This window comes from Aythya marila (assembly GCF_965140915.1).
Source record: "Aythya marila genome assembly, chromosome: 3".
In the NCBI taxonomy this organism is placed as follows: Eukaryota; Metazoa; Chordata; class Aves; order Anseriformes; family Anatidae; genus Aythya; species Aythya marila.
In genome coordinates this window covers 47,723,207-47,746,936 of record NC_139044.1, presented here as the reverse complement: position 1 = coordinate 47,746,936, position 23,730 = coordinate 47,723,207, and the positions used below count along the sequence as shown (strand labels likewise).

At 35.5% G+C, this 23,730-nt stretch overlaps 1 protein-coding gene across 1 annotated transcript in view; it reads right to left on the bottom strand.

Moving 5' to 3' along the window:
- The window catches only part of PRKN (parkin RBR E3 ubiquitin protein ligase), a 775,548-nt gene that overhangs the window by 521,191 nt on the left and 230,627 nt on the right, over positions 1-23,730 (bottom strand). Inside the window, exon 3 of the mRNA XM_082758445.1 lies at positions 16,257-16,497. Coding sequence (XP_082614571.1) covers positions 16,257-16,497 — 241 coding nt within the window. The remainder of the gene's footprint in view (positions 1-16,256; positions 16,498-23,730) is intronic.

Below are 23,730 nucleotides of genomic sequence, written 5' to 3'. Positions count from 1 at the left end.
ACAACACTGACACAGATCTTCAGAATTTCTGGATACAATGGGCAAACCCACAATACCAAAATGTTTTAATAATATTTTTATTTGTAACTGGTGGTCTATTTATGAGAAGAGAGCTCTCCAAGTCAAAGCTATTCTTTCTTAGATATACTGCATATAGCCATTGTATATTTAAATAAAGAAAAATATGACAAGTAACTGCTTATCTGACTCATGACTACAGCTAACACTGCATGTTCTTGCCTTTTCCTTAATAAGCACTACGTCATTATTCAAGCAGACAAGTAAATGTCTAGTGGATATAAGAGTGTCTATTAATATACTAAATAACTTGCCAGTGCTTTTATTATAAAGAATATTTCAGTGTTCCAGAATTTCACAAAGTAACTGTATCATGGAAGCTGCCTTTTTGATTGATCTGTGCTATTCCTTTTCATTCTTAATGCCCTGCATGTCATACTCTTAAGTCTGAGTCTCTCACTGAACAGGAATTTTAAAGAGGATTTACTTCTCTAAAAAATAATAGGGAGCAGGGAAACAGCTCAAGAAAGATGTATTTGTAATTCAGTTAATAAAACATTTTTCACTATAGAGAGAAAATACCACTACAAATACTTCAAAATGGAACTGCTTAGTTTATAAAACTTGCTATTTAATGACATGGATAACTTATTGTTTCATTAAAAGTAGTATTTTTAGGAAGATCCTTAGTTGCTTCTAAAGAAGCAACAAGATTTATATTAGTTGACAACCTCTCTCTTAAAGACCTGTCCATAAAAATGGAAATCTTTGTATAAAAAAGGCACTTTACCATGATGTATTGCCACAATATAATGGCATGATCAGTGCATCACTTTCACATAATATAGCACTAGGACAGTACTGTGAAGAGTAGGAATGGATTTTGAAAGAAAAAAAAAAAAAAAGTCATCTCAGTTTTACATACTGTGTTCATATATGCTCTAAACAGCAATGTTAGATATGTGATAAGAAGACAGTTTTGAAAACAAAAGAGGTTTCCTTATTTCTTTAAGCTATTCAGCAAAAGGGGCTGGGAAGAAGGCACATAGGCCTTTCAGGGTGTTAAAACCTACATATTTAGGCAATAAGCAGTAAACGACAGCTATTTAAAATAAATATATTACAGTATTCAGTTTCTACACATGCAAAGAGCTAACTTCCTCCTATTGAAGAAGGAAAACACAGAACAAAGTATTTCAGGAAAAGAAGGAAAGACAGCTAAACAGAGAGACATAGTGCATCGCAATGAAGCCCTAAGACCTTTTATTTCAAAGCACCTCTAGTTCTGAGTTAACTGACAGAATTCCATCCATGGGTTAGCTGAGAGCCAGAACGTTCATCGCAATAAAGTTAAATGCACAGAAAAATAGAATTATAGTAATCCTCACTGAGACATTTATACATACAGCCTGTTGAGCATCTATGTCTGTTACTAGAAGCACAGAAAGCATAGAAAATATTTTGTCAGTCTTCGAACAAGTGATACAGACTAATCCTATCCCTGGAACTCAGCTGAAAATTCCCCCCAGTGAGGTAATGCCACATACAATATATCATGAGATCTCTTGCTTTGTTAAGATACGTGATTCTACCTGTGACAGCTTTGAGCTTCAGCTCTTAACTGTTCCACATTGCACTTTGAGGAGAAACTTTGAGGGTCTCCAGCCAGAATACCTGTTGACTTGATCATTTACATAAATGGGAAAACACACATTATTGTACAGAGGGATCATTGCTTCTCTATCAAAAGGAATTAAGCTAATGTTTACATGCTTAAAATCACCCAAGATTAAGTTTATAAGAAGTTTATAAGAATGTAAGCAGATATCTGTTGCTATAACTCATTGATTACCCTTTTTTCCCTAAATGCAAAATTATGATCAAGTAATGCTGCAATAATATGTAGGTCCTGCAGGACTATGCAGTAAGAAAAATTACCAATATACTGTATGGTTCATTTATCCATGTGTTCTGTGGTTTATCAATTGTTATGTATTTTTGATACTAAATTTCCAATACATTTAAATGTGATATTAGTATTAATTGTTCACTGCATTTTAGATACTAAAATGCATGGCAACTCTCTTCTCCAGATTAGTTACAGATTAAATTAAGATTAGATTAACTGAGTCCTACTACCTGTCTTAAAACTATCAGTTTAGGACCCCCCCTGCTCCGCATTAGCATTCTCACCCCAGGAACTTTTGAGACAATACTCCTACAGTACGCCTACAGGGCTTTACCAAGTGGTTACCTTCCCGCTTAGCACAATACTGACTGAGTGCTGCCAGCTTAATTCACAGTTGTTCCTGTCACTAATCAATTAAGGCAATTGATTTTGGAGGATGGCTTTGTTGAAGTTAAACAGAAATGCTTTTGTACATTCAGCTTGAGATGTATCTCATACCTCTTAATCTCTACAAAAGAAGTCTGTTCCCTTTCTCCCATCTCACGAGGATGTAAGACAGCTTTTTTATTATTATTACTTTTTTTTTCTTAATTTCCATATAACTCTTTTGACACTTGTACAAACATATGCACTGGGGGATGTCCTCTCTAGTGCTAAATCGCAAGTTTCCCAAGACACATCATAATATAGAAGACATTCCTGCAGCCTCTAAAGAAACAAGATTTCATTTAAGATGACTTCATCAGAAACCATTTGATTTCTAGTGGATTCTCATGTGTTATTCAGTGAAGGATCCAAATACTCCAGGAAATAGTTGGGCTATTATCTCTTCTTCTCTAGTCCATGACTCAGATTCTTGAACTACTGTGTACTTGTGCAGGAGGTAATCAAGCCTGTAGTTCCACCATATTAATGGTATATATGACAACAGATGAGAAGCTTCCTGTAGTCTGGAGATCTGACTGACATGATAGACCAATAAATATGTCAGAAATAGATGTAACTCAGTTTCAAGAGTTTTAATCACATCATCCACTGAAATTTTCTTTTCTGAAAATAAGATACATTCTTGGCAACATGAATGATTGAAAATACTGAATGAAAAAATAGAAAGCCATTCAGCCAAAGAAAGAGATTTCAGTACCCGGACTTCAGAGGTCTAGAGGAGAATGGGGATAGTAAAATGAGATATAGAAAGAGATCAAGGAGAAGTGGCAGAATGAAAGCTATTGATACAGATGGCAATACTTAATGAAGCTATTTCATGTATCTCCAGTTGCTGGTCAAATGCATAGTGACTGGGAGACTGAAAATCACCTTTCTGCTGCCTATTCAAAAGGTACTCTACTTTTGTGCCTGTATGGCAGAAATAAAATGTATTTTTTCACATTCCTACTGCTTAATTAAGTACACCTGAAAAGTCCCTATTACAGCTTAAGAAACAGAATGTGGAAAACAGGTAACATTTCTGTTTGAAACAAAAAATTTGCCATCTCTGTTTCATAATGGTTGAGGTTTTAAAGAAGATATGGCTCAAGGTAGGCCGAAGATCAGCTCAGCTATGACCAGTGTTATGTTCCTATCAAGTTAAAAAACTGTGGACAATGTTACAGAATGGTTTAGAAAAAAGTACAAGAAAGCTATAGTAATCCACAACAAATTGGGTAACTTGAGATGTAAAATTAAAATATCCATAATCTCTAATATGCATGAAATGTTGAATTCAGGTCTTCCCCTTGTACAACTGAAGATAGTGGAGATTTTGCTATTTATTGCATTATTATTAGCATAAGCACAACATTCTTTTCAGGAAACTAAAATCTTCTTAGGAGAAGTCCTTGACAATGTTAATCAGGGTCCTCAGCTGGCCCTATCTACAGCTCTGATTTTATCAACGTTTGCTTCAGCTACTTCAAAAAAAAAAAAAAAAAAGAAAAAAAAGTGAAGGCTGAGAATGGTTACAGTAGATAAAAATTCTGATGCCAAGTGGTTTAGCTTTGAACCAGAAACGAACTGATTGTTGGTAGCCAGGTGGAGTTTTCTTCCAGTTATATGTACTGGACAGATTGGAGAGCTGGGTGATCACCAACCACATGAAGTTCAACAAAAGCAAGTGCCGGGTCCTGCACCTGGGATAGGGCAGACCTGGCTTTATGTACAGACTGGGCAACAAGACGCTGGAGAGCAACCCCACAGAGAGGGATCTGGGGCTTGTGGTTGACAGCAAGTTGAATATGAGCCAGCAGTGTGCCCTGGCAGCCAGGAGTGCCAACCGTATCCTGGGATGCATCAAGCACAGCATTGCTAGTCAGTTGAGGGATGTGATTGTCCCGCTCTACTCTGCGCTGGTGCAGCCTCACCTTGAGTACTGTGTGCAGTTCTGAGCACCACAGTACAAAAAGGACATTAAACTGTTGGAGAGTGTCCAGAGGAGGGTGAAGAAGATGGTGAAGGGCCTAGAGGGGAAGACATATAAAGAGTAGCTGAGGTAACTTGCCCTGTTCAGCCTGGAGAAGAGGAAGCTGAGGGGGTCCTCATCATGTTCTACAACATCCTCGTGAGGGGGAGTGGAGACACAGGCGACCCATTCTTTGTAAATACCAGTAATAGGTCCCACAGGAATGGTGTTAAGCTGAGGCAGGGGAAGTAAGTTTAGGCTTGACATCAGGAAGAGGTTCTTCACCGAGAGGGTGGCTGCCCACTGGAACAGGCTCCCCAGTGAAGTAGTCACTTCACCAAACCAGTCTGTATTTAAAAAGCAATTAGACTATGCACTGTCACATGGTCTAAACTTTTGGGTAGACCTGTGCAGTGCCAGGAGCTGGACTTCTTGATGATCCTTATGGGTCCCTTCCATCTCAGGATATTCTATGATTCTATGATACTGAGTATTTTGTTGTTGTTGTTGTGTGGCAAAGCTAAAGAAAGAAGAATGGTAAAGTAAAAGAGGAATCAGAGCTTCAAATACTTTGGATGGTCAAGTGAACTTTTGATCTCATGTGCAACATGTACCAGGTGTTCCCACTTGGCAGGAGATCCAGATGCTCTCCAGAGGTCCTTTCCAACCTCAACCATTCTGTGGTTCTGTGATCTGTGTTAAAATGTTGGCTAAACCATTTTCATAGCAAATACACAATAAAATAATGTCACCCAGCACTGGAAACCAGGACAGAGAGCTTCATCATAAAATCCTTGATAAGTGGTGCAGTGTTACGTGAAGCTGAACACCCGTGAACATAGTACATACTGAACAGACTCAACACTATGATAACCTGCTGTTGCCCCCAGCCCACCCTACATTCCAAGCCCTCATCCCCACAACCATAAGTTTCTTCTTTTTTGTTCTCCCTGTCTTTTGACAGGGAAATGTCAAAAGCCATAAAACTGACTGTTGAACCAGTAGGGCATCATAGAAGCTTGGACAGAGAACACTAGTGCTCAGCAAATATTTTGGCTCTTGGAGTTCCTTGGGACACTTTGCTCAAGGATGCAGCTGCCACTTTTGATTTCTTAATCTTTGTTTTGCTGAGCGGGAGGGTAACTAAAATAAAAGAACATACAATATATATATATTAAATATTTTATATATATATATATATATATATATATATATATATATATATATATATTTACAAATCTGTGGACCAGATGGGCTTGCATATAAAGTGTAAGTTTAGTTACAAGTAATATAATACAGAAATGCAGAAAGCATTGCAGGTAGAGGGACTGCCAATGGCAAATCTGAAGCATTCAGCTGCAAATACCAGTTACAGAAACAGATGGATATAACGGCTAAATCAGAACCTGACATGATCTCAAGGTCAAAAACCTCACACTGAACACCCACATAGATGGAAAGGGTACAGACAAGTTTATAGGATACAGTTTCAGGTGTATCAGTGAAAAAAAAATTAATGCTTTTTTGAACTAGCATTCAAAAATGCTAGTTTAGAATATTAAGGCTAAACATTAAATAGCAACTTCCAGACCCTTGATACCTCATTAAAGAAACTGTGATTCCAACATAGCAGTTCACAAAAAATGATGCTACAGCAGATATAATCCAGTTCAGAAATACTCCAAATAGGAGTATTTCTGTAGGCCACTGTATTGTTCTGTCTAATAAGTGGAAGGCAAATGAAGGAAAAAAACATTTCTTCATTATTTTTTTTTCTCAGTTTGATCACAATATGATCACGAATGCCCTCACCACAGTCCAGTTTTCTCTTAAAATTAAAGTCTAACCAATGCTAGTAGGTCCCATAGAATATCAATGTACAGAAGCATGTAGAAAATATTTAATAACTACATAAGGCAATGGTTGTTTGCAAGGCTGGATCTCCATTCTGTTTCACAGAGGTAATAATCTTAGTTGGTAGGCATAATGCAAGCAGTACAAGAATCACAGAATTTTCTAGGTTGGAAGAGACCTCAAGATCACCCAGTCCAACCTCTGACCTAACACTAACAAGTTCTCCACTAAACCATATCACTAAGTTCAACAACTAAACGTCTTTTAAAGACCTCTGGGGATTGTGACTCCACCACTTCCCTGGGCAGCCCATTCCAATGCCTCACAACCCTCTCAGTAAAGAAGTTCTTCCTAATATCCAACCTAAAACACCCCTGGCACAACTTAAGCCCATTCCCCCTCATCCTGTCACCAGGCACATGGGAGAATAGACCAACCCCCACCTCGCTACGGCCTCCTTTAAGGTACTTATAAAGAGAGATAAGGTCGCCCTTGAACCTCCTTTTCTCCAGGCTGAACAAGCCCAGCTCCCTCAGCCGCTCCTCGTAAGACTTGTTCTCCAGGTCCCTCACCAGCTTCGTCGCCCTTCTCTGCACCCGCTCAAGCACCTCGATGTCCTTCTTGCAGTGAGGGGCCCAAAACTGAACACAGTACTCGAGGTGTGGCCTCACCAGAGCTGAGTACAGGGGGACAATCACTTCCCTAGACCTGCTGGCCACACTGTTTCTTATGCAAGCCAGGATGCCTTCTTGGCCACCTGAACACACTGCTGGCTCATATTCAGCCGACTGTCCACCATCACTCCCAGGTCCTTCTCTGCCTGGCAGCTCTCCAACCATTCCTCTCCCAGCCTGTAGCTCTGCTTGGGGTTATTGCACCCCAGGTGGAGGACCCAGCACTTGGCCTTGTTGAACTTCACGCAGTTGACCTCAGCCCATCGGTGCAGCCTATCCAGATCCTCCTGCAGAGCCTTCCTACCCTTGAGCAGAAGTACAAGAAGAATGCATAAGCACAAGCAAGGTTTAATCACAGGGTTCAACATAGCTTGGAGTGGGGGAAAAATAAATACAATTTTTGGAAATCTACATAAAATTAATAGAATTTCTGGTCTTGTGATCAGGTATTCTCAAAAAAAAAAATAAATAAAAAATAGAGAGAGAGAGAGAAAATAAAACCTTGACAAAAAAAAAAAATAAAAAATAAAACACATCTGAAATCCTCTTGGATTCAGAGTTGGCAGCCTCTGCCTCTGAAAAGGAGCCTGTGTGGACGTGCAGGTCTTAGCATCTCCAACAATAATCATCCAGAAAGCAACAGAAATGTGAAACCTTCACTGTAAAAAAAGCTGAGGACAATACTGTAAAGACTTTTTGGCAAAGCAATGCAAGAGATTGCACTGAGTTTTATTCTGCTTTTCTGTGAATAAGAATTAAATCTTTTGAATGAACTGCACATTATCTTGCCACAACCATTATTTTCTTTTTAAAGAAAAGAGAGAGAGAGAGAATTGTCTTCTGCCAAATTCAATGATCTTTTTCTTTCACAGAAGTTTGAATTTAGTACCATTGAAGCTATTTTTCTTTATAAAGAGAGAGCAGGGTAAGTATTGTATGGCTATTTTTAACGTTCTAGTATCAACAAAATTTATTAAACTATCTGTTCCATGTAATTAATTTCTGTAGATCAAGCTGTTCTAATAGGCCTGTTCTCCCTTTTTCCTTGCTGTGTGCACAGAACTCCCAATGACATTAATGAAACACAAGCATGTGATTTGAGAGAAGAATATGTCTCATGTCATTTTGAGCAGAAAGAGCTTGTCACAGAAACCATGTCGTGCAAACACTAAGCCTCACAGTAGTGGAAACTACTGTTTCTCAATCACATTTAAACAAAGCATTTTTTCACATGTGCCTCATAATTGGACTCTTTCTGTTAAAAAATAATCATACTGCATCTCTATTGCTGTGTTTCCACACAGGAAAGGTGTTTTTGAAGTGCTATTTTCCTATTTTTCCCTGTAGCATCAGTAATTGATTCATGCCAGCAATTGTTTGGGAGAACACAACATGCATAGTTTTGTTTAATAAACACAGAATATTTTTGACCCACAAATGTCACCTCCAGCTGATGGCATAAAGAAGCAAGTTCTGCATTTGCAGAAGAAAGTCCATCTATGCTGTCACCCATAAAAAAAAATACATTCCAAGGACACAGAGGTGTTCCCACCCTGCCCCTGACACAGGGGAGACTGAAAATGTTATCGGCTTCAATTAACATGAAAGGGCCTTTAAAAAACAATAAAGTAATTAGACACGTTCATGAAAGATAATTATGTCATGTAAGGATGAGCATTCCCAGAAGTGCTTTTGGCTCCATTAGGAAAGAACATTTCTCCTCTCAAATGAATTTCACAGACACGCAAGGTGTGGGAAAATGGCACTGTTCTCATCAGTGTTAAAAGCATATGATACGAATGAGGTCTCCAGCATGGCACTGACAGCAATAAATTATCAACTGTGTGTTCTGTTTTCTGAAATGGACTCAATTTATCATTTTATTGAAAAGGTTCCATTATGCTAATGTCTTATAAATTCACTTTTGGCTGTTGCTCGAAGGTGAAGAGGGGATATCAATTTTTATATAGCAAGCTTGGGCAGTATTGCAGCAGTGAGCTGTCAAGGGTTAATAACCCTATCAGGAGATGCAATACACATATGAACAAACTTCCAAGGACTTTGTAATGGAAAATTTTTATAACATTACTGGAAGCAGAGTAACTAGAATACTTTTCTTAAGCATGGCTATTTTAAAGGAATTTTTGACAAAATTAGCAACAGTTAATTGGTGGGGTGAAAACTCTCCCTCTGTTCTCCAATTATAACCCATGAATTGACATTGGAGATTGTTTAGGAAGTATTGTTTCAAAGAAGGTCAAATTAAGGAACGCTATTATTGTTCTTGTCAATTTATCCAGATCGTAGACATGAAGGATAATCAGACAGGGGTGATTACTTACAAAAAGAAATACTCCTCTAAATATAACATTATATAATATGGAAACTTGCTTTCTTTTGGATACAAAACAGGTAAGTATTGAAAAAGGAGGAGAACTAGATTGAGATAGACAATTGGTTTGATCTCGTAGAACAGCTCTTTTCTGTCTGAGATGTGACTAGTATCCACAAAACCTCTTCCATGCTGTGCATCAAATACAGGGTATTGTTTCAGAAACATTATGATGTTATGAATAATTTTTAACTGGAAGCATTTTCTTTGGGACTTATATGCCCTTACGTTCAAACATAGTAATATAGCATTCACAAATAAAATACAGCAGCTAATCAAGAGGCAAAATTTATCATATATACAGATAGAATTTTAGTATGTATTAGCAGCTGAAAATGAATAAGTGTAGCTAGATCACCACGACCATTATCTCCATTGGTCACCAATAAATATCATTCTGGATTTCAGAGCTCCAAACATGGATCACAGTTTGAGAATTTCTGCAATGCAACATTTGCCAATCAGTTTGGAAACTCATTAAAAACTTCATAGAAGTTCTCATTCAGTACAGAGCAAATATTTAGTGTGATTGATTTAAAATGAAATGTAATGTCACTGCACTATATAAAAAGAGTATATGAAGAGCTTATGGTCATACTGTTATCTTAGTACACACCTGGATTTTCCTACATCAGATGCACATACTTAAAATATGGTTACCTCTGAAAAGCATATTTTAACATTGTAATGACACATTCAGGCATAACGTATAAGCAATTTGTGTTAAATACATTATATCAATGTGATCACCAAAGGGATAAAGATGTGCATAGTTGTGCACAGGAAGCATCTAAGGGACAAAAGGTTGCAAAACAAAACAAAGAACCACATGATACTGCAAATGGGCAGAGCATCTTGCAGGTATGGAATACCCAGGAAGAGTAAGCAGTAAGGGATGTCCCTTTTGTTAAGTGAATAAATTGCATAAAAACATCAAGCGTGTGCAGGAAAGATGGAGAGGAAGGAAAACAAGTCTACTTCTGTTCCAGAATCTCTTGACAAAGAGATTTCAGGCCTGATCATCTCAGTTTTGGTGATTACAAGGCACATAAGCCTCAGCTCCATGGTATTGTATACTGACAGAAAATTTAAGATATATGTTCTAACAGTTAAATTGTTTTGTATATGTAATGACTGCATGGTGCTAATTATTAACAATATGCTGGAGATAACCAAAATGAGTAGTTAATGCATGGACTCTCTAAAGTTTTCTTTTAAAGTTTAAAATTTGCCTTATTTATCAGTCTTCTAAATACTCCATCACAGTGATTTCTGCTCAGTTTCAACTGAATTGTACATACAGTATACTCACCCAGTGTGTAATGAAGACAAATGCAGCCATGCTTCCCAGAAAGTATTTGTCAAAATCAGGACTAGTACATTATTGCTGAGTTAGTACTTTGTTCTGCTTTTCTAAAATAAATAAATTAGTTCCTTTCCTTTTCAGGATATAGATTGATCCTCAAATTGATTTTGCATTTCATATTTAAAAGTTTGTAAAACAATGCATTTTAAAAACTCTGAATCAAATGTAGACCAAATCACAATATACAGCATAATGCATTTTCATTTCCATCAAAAGTGGCTTAATCGTAATAGAAAAGTAAACTCTAAGAGCACCAAATCTGAAAATACCATAGTAACCTAAATAGTTATTTAAAAGTGCCTACTGAAACAATATGCAATACGTTGGTTTTAATGAAATAATTTATTGCTTTTTCTTGTACAGCAATATGAATCTTATTCATATGAATGTCTGTCTAAAGAACTACACTAAGAACCATGTCACCACCTTTAAATGGTGCATTAATATTTCAAAATATTTAAGAAAGGTTGGTGGAAGTACTCTGATCACTTGTTTTTAGAATAAGATTTGGATAACTCTGGAAAAAAAAGGACCTAATTACACAATGCAAATTCAACAGTGCCCTCCTCAAACTATTGATTTACAATACCATGGATCTAAAGTACATTTAATTCATTAGATTATTTTATAATTAATCCATGAATGATTTGTACAAAGATGCCATGGGAAAAAATCTTTACACTGATTAATTTCCCACTTAAAAATGCAGCTAAATGAAAGCAGAGAAATGTGAGGAATATTTTTATTTTTTTCTAAAGGAAGAGTAAATTTGTAGACATTTAGTTTTCTGACACAGAAAAGCAAAATTAGGTCATGGGAAAGTAAGTTCATTGTTGTACTTGTCTTAGTTTTGTCTAGTTCAGTTGCTAAATGCTTACAGAGCTCCATGTCTGAAAGTATCAATACAGATGCTCTTGCTGTGCCGGAGGCCATTTTGGATGGATCAGCGCTCACATTTGATGGCATTCTCAGAAAGAGGATAAGAAAAAGCTGCAATTGTACTTCTTATTCTAGGGGTATTCAGTCTAATGCCAATGGGGAGGTGGAGATGTACATTTTAGAAAAAAATGTTAAGTAATTTTAAAATACTTCAGGAGCTCGTTTACTTCAAACAAACCAGACAAAAAAAATTTATCCACTTAGGCTTTTTAATTAAAAGAATCATAATAAAAAATAGTATCAATTGCAGAGCACAGAAATGTCAATGTACTATCAACAGAATACTATTTTATAAAAGTGTTTATATACTGTCAGCAATACCCTCGGTTATTTATTTATTTATTTATTTTTATTTCATCAGAGCTTTTCTTGGAAGTATGCAGAGTTCTTACTACCCAAACCCTAAGTTCTATATTTTCCTTCTAAAAGCTTCTGCCTGTGTCTTTCACATAATGGATTTTACATAGACCTGAAAACAGTTTATCACTTCATGTTTTTAAATAATAACAACACCGAGGTTTTGCTAATGACTTTTACCTGCCCTAACTTGTATTTGTATTATATGCAAGGACAACTGTTTTTAACCAATGTTAAGTTTTGGCAAAGCATTTTTCTAACTAGGTGGAAGAGAATCAATTGCTCTTTTTGCTAGAATTTACAGCTTGGCCCACCTAAGTCAATATATACCAGTAGCTTATTTACTCTTCTGTGAAAAAAGGAAACATAAAGGGACAGAGAAGAATTGCATGCAAGTATTTTTAAAAGGCTAGCTAAAGAACACCAGCATATGCTAGGGAACAGACCAGATAAGTGGTATTTACAAGTTGTAAAGAGAAAGAGCTGAATAATGACAAGCACATTTAATGGATCCAGACAAAATAATAAAGCCGTTTATAATGGAATAACGCAGGAATTAAGTAGATAACAACATCAGTATAAGTTTACAGAAAACAAATGTTGTCAGACTAATTTGTTTTTGTTTGTTTGTTTGTTTGTTTGTTTTTGAGGTCAAAAGTTTGCTTGACATAAATAAATAAATAAATAAATAAATAAACAAAATGCCTGTATTTATTTTTAAATGGTCAAATATGGAGAATTCATTATAAGCCAGGATAATTTGCATCAGTGGTTAATCTCCTGGCAACTTAAAATACATGTGTGTTATTTATATTAAGCGGCTTTCAGTTTCAGAGAAAGCTTAAACCAACAAATGTCTTCTAAGATCAAAGATTTCCCGGCCATCAGATCTTCACTCCCATGCACGTCACATGATTATACCATGTAATAAGGACCTGCCCTTTTGTATTTTTCTTGTGACTCTTCCCTTGAACCATTTAACAGGGTTTTTTTTCAGCAGCTTTCCTGAAGTTTACACATCAAAACGGTGCATTGTATTCCAGTTGTAGCAATTCAAGTGCCAGAAGCAGAGGTAAAGCATACTTCCCACTCCACCCAGAGTTTCCTGTTTATACACCCAAACATCGCATTTGTTTCTTGGACCCATGATCATGATGCATGCCTATATTCAGCTGATGAGCCCTTATGTTTTTCAGATTCAATGTTTCTCAGGCCTGTTCATTTATTTACAGACATGCAACTATTATGGATTTTTTTTAAATTTTTACTCATATCTTGTTTATCAAAGCACTGTGTCTGAGATATAGGGCAGATTCTAAATTAGGTGAGGGTGAAGTAGGATGAAAGTCCTGTCCTGAGATTTTTTTGCATGCTTGTTAGAAATCATGCAAGGTTTTATTCAGCAGACGGAAAAAAAAAAAAAGCACTGCTATTACCTTTGTCTGAAAAGAGAGAAAGCATGGAAATCCTTGATTATTTATATCTATTTTTATATTATTTTCAGCCTGTTAAGGACTGTCAAGCTTCTGAATTTCTCATAGACAAACGTGTTTTGTACATTAAAAATACAATATTTATAAGATGGTTCTCCAGGCAAATCAAGGTTTGCTTTCATTACTCACCACTAAGGTGAGGTGTGAGCAGGGAAGAGGATGTCCTGTTGTGTTCTCAGATAACGACCCTTATCTGAGACAGTATGCCAGGCTATAAGGGCTTTTGTCTGATCAAATGCAGCAGTTTATAGTACATAAGTGCCTATACTACATAAGTGTACTTACATAATAGCAGTACAATATAATAAGAATTCTCTCTCCTGGATTCTGATACAGTTCTACAATTTGAACTCCATGTATTCAAATACCTGAAAAATACTATTTTTTTCACACAAAAGCTGAAAAAAAAAGCTTCTAAGAGAAGCTTTTATTATGCAAAAGTTATGCAAGAAACTTTGTCTTTGTAATTCAAAGGTGGGCAAAATAAAACAAAAGCAAGGCAAGGGTTATAGTGTCAGAATCCCGTGGTAACAAACATAAATACCTTAGACTTCTGAAATAGATGTGGCCTCTTACCAGTTACTGCTACAAGTAAATAATAGTTGTGTAGCTTGTTAGACTAAATAATAATCAATTAATCAATCCTTTGCCTCTAAACTGTAAGTTTAAATTTGCCCTCCATTCATTGTGTGTGATCTATCACACACAGAAAAAGATAATGCTTGGTTTTACTGGATAGGTTTCTATTTTAGGTAAATCACTGCAACAGCCATCCACCTTCTAAAAGAATAGCTTTATAAGTATCACTGAAAGTGGCAGTGGGGGCATATGCAGCCCTCAGCCACTCATTTCCAAGACTGTTACTCATCACAGTTGTGTCAAGACAAATATTTGCTACACAGTAAAGTTGACTGAAAAACTTGTGATTTATTTATTTATTTATTTTCTTTATGTATCATTTTAAACCTAGACTAGTCCTTATCTCAATTAATTTTATGACTACAAACTAACCCACGCCAAGTCCTGATAACAACAAAACCATAAAAATCCTCCATATTGAACAAAAGTGGTAGAGCAGAGCAAAGGCAAGGCCAAGTATTCATTGTGAGTGTCATAACAAGCCAAGGAGAAGGTAACAGGCCTTTAAAAAATACTTGTTACTAACATCCTTCCAGGCACAACTGTCAGTCATTATAGGTGGCTCTTCTATTTCTTTTCTTTTCTTTTTTTTTTTTTTTCCCAGTATCACAAAAAAAAAAATCTGTTAAACTTAATCAGAGGTAAAACTAGTCCACATATACTCTACAAATTATTTTTTTTTCCCACAGCTGTCATTCTGCTATGAAAATATTTGCTGCAACAGAAGATGCCTATCAGTTGGAACTTCTCTTCACCAAATTTGTAAAGTCCAGGAAAAACGTACTACATTAGCAAATTTTAAAATGCCTTACACCTATATAAAATATTCTGTAAAGTCAAGCATAATTATTAAGTCCATGTAAATATAATGTACTTTAGTGAAAAAATAAATAAGTAGCATTAAGAATCTCACACATTTGCCTTGACTTAGATGGTAGGCCCAGCCTGAAACTCTGTCCACAGCTTACCAGATTTAAATTGGAATGCACCCCTTTTATCTCATTATTCATGCAGAATGTGAGATATGGATCATTAAGCCGGGCACTAATTTGTTCGTAAACTGCATTCATTCATCATTACTTGGCAGTGAGAGGCTGATCAAGTCAGTTGTGGAGCACTTCTCTGACCCTCCCATGAATTGTATATTTTCTGCATGAGTTACTTAAAAAATTCTCTAAAAATTATTTTAATAGTTTTAGCAGCTGTTATGTTAAGCATGACTATTTTTGTGTCGAGTTTAGTCACAGAGGTATCTCTGTGTCATATTTACAGATTATCTTCACTTCTCTGGACCTATATGTTTGGTATTATCTTCCACATCACGTATATGGGGTATTTTGTATATCGTTCTTTCCAAAAAGACATCTTTGATGGACTACTACCACAAATCACCAGAGCCTAGTATTCCATAGAACGATGTTTCTTCATTGGGGACAACACATTTTTCAGTAAGTGTTAGTCAGACTGTGTGTGTAGGAGGGCGTTACTCTGGGAAGATCGAAGTAGTAGCTAGGATATTCTTATATTTCCTTCTGACTGGGACACATCTCTCCAAAACCATCTTAAATATTACAGCACAATCCATTTATGACACTTAACTTGTGCCTCAGATGATTGCTCACAATGAAGAAAAAATATGCTTTATAATAATTTGGTGGGCGAAGAACTATTCAAATCCACAGTATGAATCATCATCATATTTTGTGCCAGCTATGTTTTTATAAATAGGAAGCCCATTGTATAGAAATATTTTTTATAAAGTGTACGGGAATGAAAACATTACAACAGATTGGGAATTAAACACATTTCCAATGTAAAAGTTGCCCAGTATTCTAGTTACAGAAACTTCTGTTATGGAAATTTTAGAGGGACTATTTTTTGCTTGCTCATAGACCTCTTTTTTGTTTTTGTTTGTGTGTGTGTGTGGTTTGTTTTTTCTTCCAGCTTATTTGTAAAAATATTAGCATATTACAAGTTAGAGACAGGAACACAAGAATTCACTGAGTTTATCCACTAAGCAAAATTATTTTGCTAGAAGAAGCATCAGATGCTTATCACCTCTTAATATAACTGCATTAAAAAAAAAAAAAAAAAAAAAAAAAAGCTAAAAGAAACCATATGTTATGCTTTTTCCTCTGTAGTATACAAGTGTTCACACTGAGAAGAAACTTACAAATTTGGGTCTGTGTATTGAAAAGTACCAAAGTGCTGATTTACCTGATTTTTCAGAGGGAAGAGAAATGCTGGGCTTTGTAGTATCCAGAATAACAGCCAACCCTGCAGACAGTGATGGGAGGATGCTAGAACTGAGATCTACGCGAGTTAGACTTTCGGATTCTCTTTCCAAGGTTTTTAGAATTCCTCCAGCATGCTTATTTTCTGCTTCATCATTCTTCTGACTGCTCTTCTGTGGACTCTGAACAATATGAACAATACTCTGCTGGGTCAGGTCACAATTCTGCAACACAAAACCAAAACCCCAATAATTAATAAAATAAACAATTGTGGCTTAGGGACAAAATCCCTCTATCTCCAACTTGTTATTTGTTAAATGGTCTCTAAGCCTTTTTGTGTAGAATTTCAGTGAGCAGTAATGGAGTTTAAAGGAAAGTGACAAGTGTAAATTGCTAGAATTAGGATCACTTGCATTGGCAAAAGGGTCACAACACTTACAAAAATTCTAAACATTTAACAAGGAAATGGTGGACCAGAGCCAACAGCTCTAAATAAGTCTGGTTTATTGGCACAAAGCAAAAACTCCAGAGAGAACACTATTAAATCAAGCGCTAAGTGTATTCAACACATAGAACGCATTTGTACAGATAATGTTCATACAAAGTCTTCATATAGTAATTTAGGGTCAATTTGACAATCACAAAGAGTTCATGACCAAGCTTCTCCAAAGTGTCTTTGTAAACAGAAACAGGGATGATGATACTGCTGATGAAAACCGATACCTATTTCTTCTCTTTAATGTAATTTTCAACCTAAGTCTGTGTTTAGATGTCTTGTTTGCTCCTGTCTTTTCTGGTAAAATCACAAGATCAATAAATATTAGCCCAACTGGCCATATGCACAAGTGCTTCTTCCTTCTCAGTTCTCATCAGAGAGAGACTTATGGGGAGGGACTATTTATCAGGGAATATAGTGATAGGACAGGGAGTAATGCCTTTAAACTAAATAAAAATAAAAATAAAAATAAAATAAAATGTAGGTTTCTATTAGATATAAGTAAAAAATTCTTTACTCAGATAGTGGTGAGACACTGGAAGAGGTTGCCCAGAAAAGCTGTGGATGTGTTCAAGATCAGGCTGGATGGGGCTCTGAGCAACCTGGTCTAGCGGGAGGTGTCCTTACCCGTGGAAGGGGGTTGGAATGAGGGGGTTGGGTCCCTTCCCACCCAAACCATTCCATGCTTCTACGATTCTGGCTCTTAGTCAGTCCTTAGAGATCTTATGTCTTAGAAAAAAGCAAGCTGAATATGGATCCTATGAAAGGTTTATTTATGATAAGTCAGGATAGAAGTCACATTTGGCTTGGTGTTTTCCAAACACGGAATAGGAATGCAAAATGTTACTTTAGAACTAGCAATTGCAGAGCTTTCAGTTGACCTATAATTAATGAGGGGCTTTCAAGAAGGACTTGCATTGATCCTTCCACAGCACATCTTGCAGCAAAAATTATTCTATTTTGGGTGATACCTCCTGGTGATCCAAACCTAATTTTCCACTGTGATGAGTGAACCACATATAAATGTCAACCTACACAGAAATAAGATTGAAATTCCCTCAAGAAAATACATTTCTAACTGTTCTCAGCATCATTAGGTTGGTGATTTCTACAATGAAACATCAAGAAAGATAGCAGAATACATTTTGGAGGAACAGAAAGAAAAAAATTGAAGCATTTGTCTACATATCTAGAAAATAATTTTGATTCTTTTTAATAGTTTGTATTTGCAATTATTACATTCACATTTAATTGCAAAAGATTCCTCTACAGACATTTTAGTGCTGTTTATAGCTTTCTGTCCCACTTTCTCTTCCATCACTTTTTATCTCCTGGTCTCATAATTTCTGTTTACTGGTTTTATTTCACACGGTCTAGTATGTTATTACTCCATGCTTCCCTCTCCACTTCTTCATTCCTATGTAATACAGTTCTAAAAGGTGAAAATCTGTTTTTTTAACTTGAATTTTCAATACCATACTCTTCCCTTAGTGAAGCAGTAATCAGCCAGTAGAGGTTTTTCAGAGCAAGGACTCTGCAGATAATATTCAAGTAAAGTAGCTGTTAGATTTAAATATTATGTTGACATTAAAGGTCTCCTTTATGTACAACTTGTTGTCTCTAACATTTTCATAATATCCACTTAAGATATATCCACTTAGATTTATTTTATCACAAAATTTATTTCATTTATTAACACAAAATCAAAACTCCATTGTCACTCTAAAACTTCTCCAACACAGAATACTGCAGAATATTAGAGTATGGAAATTAATAACCTATGATAAATTAATAATTAAATTAATAACCTAAGAGAATGAGGAGCTCCAAAGTAGTTTGTTCAGTTACAGCTGGAAATACAAAGGGAAATAGGTATATATAAAAACTTGCAACCTTGAAAACCCCTTATCAATTATCAGTCAGTCAAACCATGTTCTAATGAGTATCTTTTCTGGCAGTTTAGCTTGCTTAAGCAAAGCCTGTCCTGCCTTTTTCTACTTTTTCTCATTGTCTTTCTTAGTGAGAGAGATCAGGATAAGAATATCATCAAACAGTTGCCAGACATAGGGTGATTAATGTTTTATGGCAGACTACATTTCATGGACAGCAGATGGGCCAGGTCCACAGAATTCAAGCTATCTCTGTAAGTTTTTAGATTTTGCCTTAGGTTACTAATACAACACAAATCTAAGGTATAATTGTTTATGTCAATGTCACTTCCATTTTCTTCATGTATTTGTTTTATGCCTCAGGAAACATTTTTTCTGAGAATACCTATTATTAATCATTCCAGAGATATTGCCTTAGTTGTTGATCCAAATTAATGCCTGCAATCCATACTCTAAAGAAAAGTACTGTGAGCATACATATATTGCAGATTATGAATTATCTACTTCCATAAGACCAAAGAGAGAAGATCCAGAAGTAATGAAACCCAGTATTAAGGACTGCTTCTTTGCGGAGGGAGGTTTTTGTCCAGCTTGGACAAATAAATTCATAACAGAGGAAAATGAAACTTTTTTTCATCCAAACTATTTTGCTTTCATACTCTTTCTGACTTCTCAAGTTGAATTTCACAAGGCTAAATCAGGACACCCTGAGTGAATAACAAGATATTCTTTGGTGCTGCCAGCTGTGGGCTGACTGTAAAGCCATGGGGGAATACTGAGCTAACTCATGAAAAGGGAAGAGGCGACTGTGTTTCAGTAACCCTGAAATCGTCTGGTTCTGACAGATTTCTGCTTGACATCTTTCTGACAACATTTTTTGATAGTAATATCAATGCCAAAGGAACTATTCTCAATTGAAAAAATACACAGCCCACTATTACCTTTTCTGAAGTACAATGCATTTTAATGTTGAAATCTTTAATTTGAAGAAATACTAGACAAGAAAATATTTTTAATTTGAAGGTGGATTTGAATTTTAAAAGGCAAATTTCTTCCGGAATTTTGTCCTGAAAATTATATTGAAATATTTTCATTTCATGTTAACCACTAGTGTTTTTAGTTTTGTTTTGTTTTTCCAGTGGAAGATGAACTGAAAAAAAAAACAACAGTTCTTCAAGCTCCACTACCTAAAATCCAGTTAAAACTCTTCCTGTTATCTGAGGAGCAACCTCCTTGCCCATGAATCCCTGGGCCTGTAGAGTGGAATCAACAAGTTTGCCTAATTCCTGCCTATTTAGATTTAGCAGATAGACTGCCTGATGTTACTCAGCAAGAGATTCACACAAGGCAAATGCTCAAGAAAACTTATTTTAAACTCAAAGGAAAGATCAACAGGAATCAAAATGCTGGCTTTCCAGGTAGGGTTTATCTTAATAGTGCTGCATTTCAGTATCAGCTGAGAATGTACGGGGAACATTTTTGTCTAATTAAACTGCAGAATGAATAAAATACTAAAAAAAAAAGCTCTCCAGAGTGCTGATAGCACAACATACCTCTTCAAAGCAATAGGACCGATGTAAAAGTGCAGGGGACAAGACAACTTTATTGGAAAAATCTTTTCCCATGGATAGTGTAAAGAGACATTAAATGTGACCTTCTAAACACGAAAAAAAAATATGCATAATGCACATGAAGTTCCTAGAAGACAGAAAAATAAATGTACCAGACCTCACTGTATTGTTGCTGTAACCCTCTCACAGCCCAAAGACAAAGAACAAGTCTCAAAGGCAGCAGATATGGAAAGGAAATCTGTGGGAAGGATAAAAATACAATTTATATCCCCCAACCTCAGATCAAATGACTCAAATCTGATGAAAGCAACTGAAAAAAAAAAAAATATATATATATATATTTATTACGTAGGGAGCAAAAGCTTAAATATTAATGCAATTCAAAATTGAGATTATGCAAAAAAAAATAATATATATAGATAGATTTAATATTCACAATCTTTTGAGCCATGATGGCCTAAGAAATAGGAAGCAAAAATTGCAAGAAGACTTAACATCTTTTATTTAACTAGTTGATAAAGGAATAAAAACTAAACAAGCTTTTGGGCTCAGAGAACCTTACAGCAGGTCACAGCAAGGGGAAACATGAAGGGAAAAATAATGACTCTATTAAAATAATGTAGCAAATCAACACCCTAATCTGATATTGCCATCTATTTGTGTGAATTCTGTCTGCTGTGTAGCAGTGAACTGAGTATTGCTCTACATGGAGTGGGTGAAAAAAGCCAGTGCACCACTGGGCCTAAATCACACAGACCACTTAGTGTTTAAATTCCAGCAATCTGAAACTACTTGCTATTTTATGATGCTATGGAATATATCTATAATTGACTTGAGTTCACCTTTTAAATGTTTTCAGAGTTATACTTCACTGTACTTGTTTAGTATTTATAATATTGTGGGTGCTAAGCAACGCTTCAAAATAGAAGGAAAAATAGATGTATTGCTCAAAGTACCACATATTCAAATAAATGTAATGAAAAGGCAGAAAACCCTTCACTCAGCAGAATCATAGAATCATAGAATATCCAAGTTGGAAGGGACCCACAAAGATCATCAAGATCAACTCCTGGGTTTCCAAAGGACCACCACCCCCCAAAAAAAATAAAAAAATAAAAAATTATCATATTTAGTGACTGATAAAGTGACCCACACTGATGAAGTATAATGCCTTCAGAATTGTGCTAATTTGACACTGTAAAGACTCTGAAACTTTCATCCTAAAACACAGACATAACAGCATTAAAAATAAAATAAAATAAAATAAAATAAAATAAAATAAAATAAAATAAAATAAAATAAAATAAAATAAAATAAAATAAAATAAAATAAATAAAATACTTCTCATTTAGAAAGACCTAATCCGATGTTAAGGTACTATAATTAAGATACAGAATCTGCTTCTTACTGTTTGAGAATGATGAAGGCAAGATAATTATTTTTGCATAACCAAATTAAGTTTAGTGGAATTCAGGAAAATGCTCCTGTGTAACAAATCGGGGCCATCCTATTACCTTCCTTCCAGAAAAATTCAAGTTCTGTAAAGTTGTCACAGTCCTGATTGTGCTTACCAACTGATAATTCAGGATTAGTGCAAACTGCAAGCATAGGAGCAATACTGACATATATTGGTTTCTCTCTCATGTTTTCTCTTCCCTGAGACTGAACTTTCTGAAGACCTCTGTGAAGACTGTTTCTCTCACATCTGCAAGTGCCAGGTGAATGGAAGAAACTCCATCTAGACTTTGTGAGGAGAGAAGATGGTCCTAAGTCCCGAGGCATTCACTTAAAACCATAAATTATATCATTGTTTTGAATATCAATGTGGAAAATTCCTCTTCTTGAAGCTTGCTTCTTAGCTTCTCTCAGGTACTTTTGTATGTAGTGTTACACAAAAAAGGGTTACTTCATACACATTTAAAATAAGTTGCATTATTTTAGCGAACATAACAATGCAAGTTGGACAACAGGGAATAGACAGGCAGATAGTGATTTAATACAGCTCCCCCAGCTAATTGCCCCTCTGTGTAGCAGGAAGCCTTGATTGGACTTTATAAAACATAAAATCCTTTGATTGACAGCATAAAATAATAGGTCATATACTACAAAGTTTCTGTTCTGAATGACTCTTTGAAGGGAAGTGAAGATCTTAAAATTTTATACTGACTAGTTCCTTAATGAGTTAATCATTTGCCAGAAATATTTAACCCATCATTCTTAAACTTCCTCAAACTAAATTTAAAGTTGAATTCCCTCTCTCTTTTGACTTAAGGATCACTTTATGTTTCATTTCTATCTTTCTCATATTATAAGACACAAAATTTAATGTTAATGTTGTGACTCAATGGAAGGAACACAGACATAATTCTAGTTAGCAACTTTGCAGGATTATTATATTTTGTACATAACATAGGACCTTCACAGTGCTGTACCACTGTTTGCAAAGGGCATTACTAATACCACAACATTATTAATGCTGCAACTATTCTTGAATATAGACCTTCTAGCACAAATTCCCAAATGAAAAAATAATGCTTAAACTCAGTAAAAATATTTTATAGGCAACATTTCAGACAGTTTGCAACATTAAAAATATGCACTAAGTTTACTGTAACTACCTTTAAAGTTCCCGTTAATGATCTGTAAAAGGCATAGAAGGTGGCCAAACTTTTTCATGTTATGTTTAGGAAGCTGTTAGTATCTCAACAGTGACATTAAAAACATATCACACTGATACAAAACAGAAAAGAAAAACAGTAAAATGAACACTAAATTCAGGTGACACTTTTCTCCTCAGTAAAGTAACAATTTTTTTTTTTTGTTCTAGTAATTTCATGTACTGTGTGCTAAAAACAGCAGGTAAAACTGCAGTGTATTTTAATATCTGTATAGAAAGTAACTGATCAATGAAAAGTTTATGATACTACATTAAAAATGAATACATTCAAGTTTTTGTGACTGTTTGCTTTCCTCATAAATGCAGTTGATTGAACGTCATTATATATTACATTTAGCAGTGAACTACCTTACAGAACTTAGACTCTGTAAAGGTGTCATCTTCATATGTTACCTACATGTAAATATTAAAATAGGAAGGCTCATTATTTACAAGGCTTGGACAATCTTTTCCATCGCCCTAATTTCTTGTCAGGCCACACCAAAAAAAGAAGAATTAACAAGTGTATATTGTAAAATGCTTTCATTAATTACATTTTGGACACTTTTTTTCTGGGTTAAATGATGGCAATAGGTACTTAGTTCAGAAAAAAATAAAATAATAATCATAACCCAGCACAACTAGCAGACTGCAGGATGCAGAATAGACTCAAGACTGTGGACTACATGTTTGAATAATGTAAATTTTAATTCTTAACTCCTCTTCCCTTTAAATCATTTTAAGTTTTCACAAGCTGTCAGCCAGGTAGAAGCTGCCAATCTAGCAACACTTTTCTGTTTTCAGTTGGCATGTACATTAAGGAAAGCATTAGTGAGCTTGCAAGG